This window comes from Clarias gariepinus, chromosome 27, assembly GCF_024256425.1.
Source record: "Clarias gariepinus isolate MV-2021 ecotype Netherlands chromosome 27, CGAR_prim_01v2, whole genome shotgun sequence".
In the NCBI taxonomy this organism is placed as follows: domain Eukaryota; kingdom Metazoa; phylum Chordata; class Actinopteri; order Siluriformes; family Clariidae; genus Clarias; species Clarias gariepinus.
Window position 1 is genome coordinate 21,095,632 of NC_071126.1, and position 9,831 is coordinate 21,105,462.

General features: G+C 37.5%; 1 gene segment (V, D, J or C); it reads left to right on the top strand.

Annotated features, from left to right (window-relative positions):
- Nucleotides 1–241: 241 nt before the first annotated feature.
- Nucleotides 242–1,410, top strand: LOC128514860 (immunoglobulin kappa chain variable 12-41-like). The segment is given in 4 exon segments: nucleotides 242–334; nucleotides 425–769; nucleotides 921–1,013; nucleotides 1,154–1,410. Coding segments are annotated over 4 exon segments (609 nt in total).
- The last annotated feature ends 8,421 nt before the right edge of the window (nucleotides 1,411–9,831 follow it).

Consider the following 9,831-nt stretch of genomic DNA (forward strand, 5'->3'; position numbering starts at 1 on the left):
AACATTATTTTTATTACCACAGTAATGAATAAATATCATAACTTGTAACATGATCTTACTTTTTAAAACATTCAATTTTAAACATTTTATTACAAACATGTGACTCATCACAGCATCAGAATAGACAAGAATTCACTGTGAGCTTCACATCTCATTACAGCTAATGGACCAATCAAATCAGTCCACAGCTTCAAAACATCCAATCAGGCGTGAGTCTGAACCTGGTTTTCTACTGAACACACAAGTTCATTACCTCACTATCACTTTGTCTAAACAGGAACGATGATCACACTCTTTGTGGCTCTTTACTCTCTGCTTTGTCTCTGCACAACTGGTGAGGAACATTTTAAACACTTTTATTTAAAATAGTCATTTTACATGTTTAACTAATTCATTAAAATGAAATATTAAACACTTTTTACAGTAAACACTTCTGACATCAAGGAGCTTCAAGTGAAAACAGTAAACCTTGGACAAGATGTAACTATGGAGTGTAACGATAGTGGGGTTAAAGACAAAAAGAATTTAGCTTGGTACAGACAGAGTTTTGGAAAAGTGCCTCAGTTTTTGGCGAGACAGTACGGTGGCACTCTGGGCTACACATTTGTTGATGGATTTAATGATAACCGCTTCAGTGTTACTGTAAATGACCAAAAGTTTGATCTCAACATTAATGAAATAAGAGAAGATGATGGAGGAGAATATTTCTGTGGATATGTGGACGGATGGAGACTGAAGTTCCCATCTGGAACACGTCTGCAGTTTGAAGGTAAACAGTTTTACTCTGATAACCTGCTAATTCCAGATCAACACTTTAACCAGAATTATGTGTACATGTGCATTAAATGTTGAATATTTCACATTATTCATATTTAGTATCATTTCTGTTTATTTGCTGCTTTTCCAATTTATTTGTAAAGGTGAAGAGATGAAACCCTGTCCTACACCTGGAACACTTAACAAGAACACACACTCTGTTACACACCAGGGTTCAAACAGCAGTGATGGAGAAGGTCAGAGTTTTAATCAAATAAACTTCCTTTTTTTAACAGAAATGTCCATGGTTTAAACATATCCTTGTGAATAAATCACTTTTTTCTAGAGTACTTTATTATATACATTTTTTAACACAATTCAAAATTTCTCCCTAAAGGTTCCAGTTATACTGATCGGATTCATGTGCTGGTCTGGTTTTCCGTTTTTAGAGTTGGAGTTCTTTTCTTCATTATTTTAACAATAACACTGATTGGATTTAAGTTAAAAATAAATTAAACTGTTAAATTAAATTTGAAAATATTGCTGCTTTATGGTTAAGAAATGTTTAAAATTGAAATAGAGCAATTGCTTTTATCAACTGTATACTGGTATAATTTTTGTCAAACTGTAATGTCATTTATTTAAGGGACATGAGATCTAACAATGTCAGAGCGTGCCCTAGTAAAAAAAATAAATAAATTATTAAAAAAAAAAACCTAACTGCAGTGTGGGACCATGAATGACCATAAATATACAGTATATTAGGGGAAATAAATCCTTAAGCAATTGTATTTCAGTAAATAAAATCTAAAGTGAGTGTTCAAAGCAGTAGTCCTCTTTATTTCTGGGATTTTATTTTTTATCTTTTTCCACATCGTATTATGTACATGTTTGAGAGTCCAGGAAGACTGTATGAGACATATCACACACAACTAATTAATAATGAAGTCTCAGAGTGTGATAAAATGAGTCCATGTGAAATCAATAAAATAAATATCTATATAAATAATAGATTTGTTACACTTAAAGGCTCTTAACATTTCTACTTACAGTTTTGAGAAAAAGTGCTGAGCAACTCTCATTTATGTATATTTTGCAAGGAAAGTGAGACACTAAATACAGTGATTTACTGCAACATCTTTAAACACAAGTAAATACAATATACTGTATAACAGAGAGTTTATATCATTCTAACAAGCTTTAAAGTCAATATTAGGTATGTCATTACTCAGCACTTCTTTGGACGTTGCTAGGGCTGCACACTTCTTGCTAAAATTTGAATCACAATTTTTCTTTGTGGGAAATGAGATCATAATTCATAACTGTTTTTTATTGCAAAAATTCTGTCTTGCCAGGACTTGCAACTCTCTTGTATTTGAAAAAAAAAAGTTTTTTGAAAGCTTTAAAGTGAATAAACAATTAAACATGAATATAACTTTGATAATAAATAATAATACATTATAATAACTTATAAAAGGCACCTGTACTTTTTTGGACACTTAGCTACCTACAGCACTTCCTCTTCACATGCATTAGTTTATATCATTATTATTTTTATGGGAATTAGGTTAATGTCACATATTAAATACATAGTTTACAGTGTAGAATTTATTGTTGTCGAAGGTTTTATTATTCAATCTTAGCATAACTCTAGCATACGTCTCTATAGATTTCACACTGTTTTCAAAGTCTCAGCTAGAATCAACACATCAGGTTAAATTAACTAATACAGTAAGTTATATCTTAATTAGTACTGTCTGGGTCTGACTGAAAAGTAGTATTATTTATGTTTTAGACGGTGCATGTGTGTGTGAGACATTAACCGTATGCTGAGCGAGCACTGCTTTTTGACACTGTGGAAAGAAAGTGGAAATACAGTTTAAGCACAACACAAGTTTGAGTTTGATAGCACAAGTGAGCATTTGAATAAGCAAATCATAAAATCAATGTCTTTACTGCACTGGCGATGTGTTTGGAAAGAAGATATGAAGAAACAAGAGGTGGGTCAAGACTTTCCACAGTACTGTGTGTAAAAATACTTAAGTATTGATATATTATTATAGTTATTAATTTCCTGACTCTAATTGGGGAAACATGAAAGCAATGGTCTGGCGTTTGCTTCCTCTAAACCCTGGTCCAGTTTGCTATGTGTGTGGAAGCTCTCTGTGCCTCATTGCATGCTCATAAACATGATCAAACTTGTTCAACTTGTCATCTTACTCTCTGTTTCCAGTTTAGTGATGATGAAAACTGTCATACTGTTTTAAAATTGGAGCTTTAGTTAGCTTCCAGGTTTTCCAGCACAATGTCATTGCAGCAGTGCTTTTCTGATATCACAAAATTGTGGCAATGTTACCTCCAGATGTTAGAAAAACCATTGGTATTAGATAAGATACTAACCATTGGTATATAGATAAGAGACAACTCTCACCAAAACTTATTAACCATTCTACCCAGCACAGTACCGGACAGAGTTATACTATTTGTCCAGAATGTACAACTGGCCCAACATTAAAAAGGGAAGGAGAGACAAACCATGAAATTTGACCTTCTTATCTCCCAGAAATGGACTACAGTGAAGCCTGCTGGTGAGAATATTAAAAATGGACATCAAGAGAGGACACAAAGGAAAAGTGGGTAAAGAACCTTTCAGACAGAGAATTTACCCTGCCAGAGAGAGAGTTATTAGCCAAAGGCCTAAACTTTGCCATCACAGCCAAACAGGAATGTAGACTTTATTACAGCTACAGAATCAGCTATCTGGAACAACCATCTACCACTGGCAGAAAGTGAACAACTCTGGCTGAAAGTCTATGCAGCATTAGCCAATTGTCAACCACCACCATCTAACATCACCATGCAGGAGAGATTGGCCCTGAAAGTTCTCAACAGAGATGAAACCATCATCATCCTGCCTGCAGATTAAGGAAGATGCACTGTCGGCTTGAATACAACAGATTATCACAACAAAGTCATTAAACTTCTGGAGGACCATCACACCTATAAAAACTTGAAAAGAGACCCTACAAGCACCTATAAGAAAAAGCCGATAGATTGTCTAAAATAATGCCATCAACAAGGTGACCTACCACCGCCTGTACCCTGGAGAAGCCACTCTGTGCCTTTATGAACTTTCCAACATACACAAAGAACAATTTATACACAAAGAAAGAATTTATTAACAATGCTGTTTGAGATGAGGGAGGGAACTTTTTAGGAATGTTGTAAATGTTCATTGAAGGCAATGAAATGATGGCTCAGCCTGCAATAGCACTTTGTGCATGTGTGCACAGGGAGTAAGAGGAAGTAAAGAAAGGGGCTTAGCACACAGCCCTGTGGTACGCCAGTGTTGAGCGTAACGGTAGTGGAGCAGATGTGGCCTGACCTAACATGCTGGGGTCTGTTGGGCAAAAAGTCCGTAATTCAATTACAAAGTGAGGTGTTAATGTCCAGATCTCTAAGTTTGGTGGATAACTTAGAAGGTAAAACAGTATTAAAAGCTAAGCTAAGGTCAACAAACAACAGTTGTGCATAGGTGTTTGTATTGTCCAAGTGTGTAAGTACAGAGTGCAGCGCTATGGAGACTGTATCATCTGTGCTCCTGTTGGCACGGTAAGCAAACTGGTGTGGGTCTAGTGAGGATTGAAAAGAGTCCTTTAGGTGTGTCAGGACCAACCGCTCAAAGCACTTCATAATGATGGGTGTGAGTGCTACGGGGCGGTAGTCATTCAAGCACGTTGTGCTAGAGTGTTTCGGCACTGGCACAATCGAGGTAGATTTAAAGCACGCTGGTACAGCTGCTTGGGCAAAGGACATGCAAAAAATGTCTGTGAATACCCCAGCCAGCTGCTCTGCACATGCCCTCAGTACGCGCCCAGGGATACCGTCTGGTCCAGCAGCCTTGTGCACGTTGATTCGGCTCAGTACGTTGTAGACGTCAGATGAGGTAAGTGTGATGGGTGAGTGGTCGGGTGAGGAGGCGATCTTGGTAACATTTTCTTTATTGTCTTTCTCAATGCAAGCATAAAAGTCATTAAGCTGATTCAGAAAGAAGACATTAGTGGCTGTGGGAGTGGAGTGACTGGGTTTGTAGTTGCTGATGGCCTGGATGCCATGCCACATGCGCCGAGGGTCAGAGTGTAAAAAGTGCTCCTCTAGCACTATCCAGATAGACTCCCGACTCCTCTATCGAGATAGACTACAGCTCCCGGGCTAACATGGTACTGTTAACAGACCAGTCTTCTCAAGACTTAATTAATGAACATTTTGATGTCTGATTGAGCAGCCAATGCAGTGTCTCAATTTATTCTGTCTATGAAAGAGAACAATTAATGACTTTCACCAATTATGAAACCAAAATGAAACCAAAATTCCAAAAAGGATTCCAGAAGCATAAGGAGCTCAGAAAGCGAAAGAGAAGGCAACTCTTGTCATAAAGCATCTGGGCTTAGTACAAAAATTCCAAATAGTAAATGTGATACCTAGTTAGCTTTCTAAAGATTAGCTAGTTAGCATTAATTCATAACCAGCACAAGTTGATAAAGAATCATGACTGATTAAATATAATATGATATATAAAGTATATATTTTCCATCACATATTGTATTGGGGGACCATGAGAACCTACCAAAAATATTAGTTTTACATTTAAGGAATCATATGGACTGTTTTAAGAGATGATGCTGAAGACTCAAACAAAATATAGGGCTTCAAAACAGAGGGGGGATGCATATAAAAGCTATATAAAAAAACTCCATCATAGTTCATTAAAAAAAAAGAACAGCACCTCATTTTCAGGTATTCCTCACTGATGACATGTTGCTTGAGTGCTGGTACCAAATGAAAATTGGTATGAAAAAATGGATGGATGGATGGATAAATAATTACTTTATTGATCCCGACGGAAATTCCAGATATCCAGCAACCATAAGGACAGTAACACATAGACTGAGAATTGACCAGAAGTTACTAGTACAATGAAAATCTAAGGAAAAACACTGCAAGATATATAAGGAGTCTATAGTTACGCATATAAATAAATAAAATAAGTAAAAAAAAAAAAAAGGTTAATTGCAGTTCAATCATGACGTGCAATTTTATATGTGGCAAAGTGACAACAGTGCAAACAGTATTAATTGTGCGAAAACCTAATGAATTTTAATCTCTCTTTCCTCCCGAACTACTGCTTGACTCAGGTTGGGGTACCATCAGTGTAGCTCGGAGGAAAAGAAATCTGCCAGAGCCATCTGCAAAATGCAGAAAAGAGGAGACATATTCTAATTCTAATGGTCTTGAAGTGCAGTCCTGTTATGTGTATACAGTGCCAATTGATCAAAAGGTTGAGGTAGTTTGTTGGCACCTCCATTAGTGAAAGCATGGGGTGGTTAAAAAAAAAAGAAGAAAAATAGATTATGGAACAAACTTTCATGTTCCAATATTTTTTTCTGGACTCAAATAATCTCAGTATGTAACATTAGACTCAAAACCCATTTGTTTATTCCATTAATTTGTTCATAGTTTTTTCCCCTAAAGTAAAACTGTAGGTGTGGAGGGTTCATGACTCAGTAGATTCTTTAACTATTATGTGGCAGGATATATTAATATATTGAACCCCATGCTACCCCTATGTAGATAGTTATCCTGGCCCTCATATAATCTCAGGCATTTTTTTTTTCCATGTGGGAGAATTAGCTATGAAAGAGTTATGCATAAAAAGGCCTCTCAAACATGAATGAACTGAAAGAATGTTGTAAAAAAGTAGGGATGCACCGAAATTTCGGCCGCCGAAAATTTTCGGCCAAAATAGCATTATCGGTTTTGGCCGAAACGTAAGAAAGCGCCGAAAATAAAAGCCGAAATTGTCGCCACGCCTCTCCCATCCTCCCGTCTCGTTCGCGCTGTCATTACGCATGAAACACGGAGTATGTCGGCGGTTTGGAAGCACTTCGAAGTTTCAGATGAGGACAGCAAAGTTGCAATATGCAACATTTGCTCTGCAAAAGTTTCAAGAGGGGGTTCAACAGCAAAGACATTTTCGACTACAGGTTTAATACACCACCTTAAGTCAAGACACGCAATTGAATTTGAGGAATACCGTCAAACAACGTTGGTTAAAACTAAGCCAACTAGCACATCAACACCCTCGGTTGCCACAGTTTTTGAAAAAATTAAGAAATTTGCAAATGACAGTGCTAAAGCACGTGACATAACAGAGAAAGTAATGGAATTCATTGCTTTAGATGACCAGCCCTTTTCAGTCGTGGAGGACATCGGATTTCGTAGGCTAATACACCACATTGAGCCGCGTTACACACTGCCAAGCAGACGGTATTTTGCAGAGACCTCACTACCTGAAATGTATGACCGTGTTGCAAAACATGTTCATGAGCTCATGACCACAGATATCTCTGCTCTAAGTTTTACCACAGACATATGGAGCTCTGACGTTAGTCCAACTAGCATGCTCAGTTTGACAGCGCAGTGGATAAACGCGGAGTTTAAATTGCAAAACATTCTGCTTCATGCACAGGAATTTGTCGGCTCACACACTGCAGCAGATACATCCGATGCTTTGGCTAACATGTTTGAAACTTGGAACATAGACAAGTCTAAAGTGCATGTGATTGTGAGAGATAATGCACGGAACATGATAAAGGCTATGGATGACAGTGGATTAAAGAGCATACCTTGCATGGCACACACGCTGCAGTTGGCTGTGAATGAGGGAGTGCTTAGTCAGCGGAGCATATCAGAAATCACAGCAACTGGGAGAAAAATTGTGGGACATTTTAAGCATTCTCCGCTTGCTTATTCCAGACTACAAGATTTGCAAAAACAGTTTGGGATGCCAACAAAACGACTACAGCAAGATGTGGCCACTCGCTGGAACAGTACATACTATATGTTGCAAGGATTACTTGAACAGAAGCGGGTTTTAGCTGCATACATGACAGATTACGACCTGCCAGCAACTTTGAGTGCACATCAGTGGATGTTGGTGGAAAACATTGTCTCTCTTCTCGCCCCATTCGAACAGTTAACCAAGGAAATGAGCTCAGCTCAAGCGTCTGTTGCTGAAGTTATTCCACTGATCGCAGCACTGAAGCGCCTGCTTGGAAAAGAGGCGGAAACAGATCATGGCGTAAAAACAGCTAAAAAAACTCTACTGGAGGCTGTTAACAAACGCTTCCAAGACATTGAGTCCAACCCTCTTTACGGCATTGCAACAATATTAGATCCACGCTTTAAAGACCATTACTTTGACGATGAGAAAAGGCAGGATGTACGCGAAATGGTGCAAACAGAGCTTACGGCTCTTGAAACCTCTGGTGAAGCACAAGCCGCGACGGGGAGAACAGAGCAAACTGTGCCTGAGAAACGGTCACGTACAAGTGATGAGGCGCACATTCCTTCGCTTTCTGATATGTTTGACGAAATTTTACAGGAAAGCGTCCCAACCCACAGCGGTGTAAGAGCAAGCGCAGCCTCACAAGAAGTAGCAACCTATCTAGCTGAACTACCCATTGGCAGAAGTGACAATCCACTTGACTACTGGCGCGCGAACAAAGATCGCTTTCCTTTGCTTGCATGGACTGCGCGCAAGTACTTATCTGCCCCAAGCACCAGCACAGACAGTGAGAGATTATTCAGTGCAGCATCTCATGTTCTTAATGAGAACAGAAATCGTCTCTCCAGCCAGAAAGCTGAACAACTTTTGTTCATAAAGAGAAATCTGCCACTTTTGCTAAAATAAAAGCAGCCTAATTTGATGTTGTTTACAGTTAAAGGTTTGATTTATTTATTCTGTTATTGCAATGTTGTTTTGCACAGTAATTTAAAATTGAAGTAAAACGTTTAATGCAGGTAATATTTTGCACAATTCGTAAAGGCACTAAAAGCTAGCACAGACTGAGTGATTTTATTCAGTGCAGTATGTTCTTCATGAGAAGAGGAACTGTGTCTTCAGCCAGAAAACTGAAAAACTCTTGTTCATAAAGATAAACCTGCTTCTTTTGCTTAAATTAAAAGCAGACCAATTTAGTGTGTATAGTTATGTTGTTTACAGTAAGAGGTTGGATTTATTTATTTTTCTTCTGTTTGTGCACTGTTGTTTGGTACAGTAATTTAAAAGTGAAGTAAAAAAGCAGCTAGCATTTTTTTTGCACAATTTTGTTACAGAAAGAAATTTTATTTAGTTTTGGTATTGTTAAACAGCCTTATTACTGTTATTTATTATCAATAAAAGTTTAATTGCTTAATTAATTAGTAGTTTTTTTAATACAAACAAAAAGAAAATATTTTAAACATGTTTTTTAATGAAGCCATTTTTCGGTTTCGGTATCGGTTTTCGGCCAAGTGCATCCAAAAATTTCGGTTTCGTTTTCGGCCCAGAATTTTCATTTCGGTGCATCCCTATAAAAAAGAGTTTGAAAATGTCTGCAAACCAATAGAAGAGGCGAATAAACTGCTATAGAAAATGTTTACTTCAAGTGATTGTTCCTAAATGTGGTTTTACAGGTTACTGAATTATGGGGTGTAATTTTTTTCCCACAAGGTTTTAAGATGCTGGTTTACTTTTTTGGATAAAACTGACTCCATACTGAAATTTATTGTTTTTTCTTTTTTCGTCACGTGAGGTCCTGAGGTTCTGGCCGTGCATGATGATGATAATCTAATTACTAGAACATACAATTATTAGAAGAAACATTCTGAGAATTTCATCATGTGTGTTTGTGTTTATCTCAGGGGAACAGACACAGTCTCAATATGGTGGAACCTGGAACTTAAAGTACCAGTGTGAGGGGAGGAGGGGAGGACTGCAGAACTTCCTGTTAATGAGAAACAGGAAGTAGCAGTGTGAAGAAAGTGTCTATCTTTAAGTATCTGCTAAAGTGATATATGAGGAGCATTTATTAACTTTAGACTCGATTCTCAGTTTAAACTCCATGTTTCTCATTCCACTTTCTGAGCACTTTTCACATCATTTCACACAATACACAAATTTCAGTGTTTAAGAAGAGCATATGTGTTTGAATGTTTCTTGTGTTGGCTATATGAATGATCAACCTGGTATTT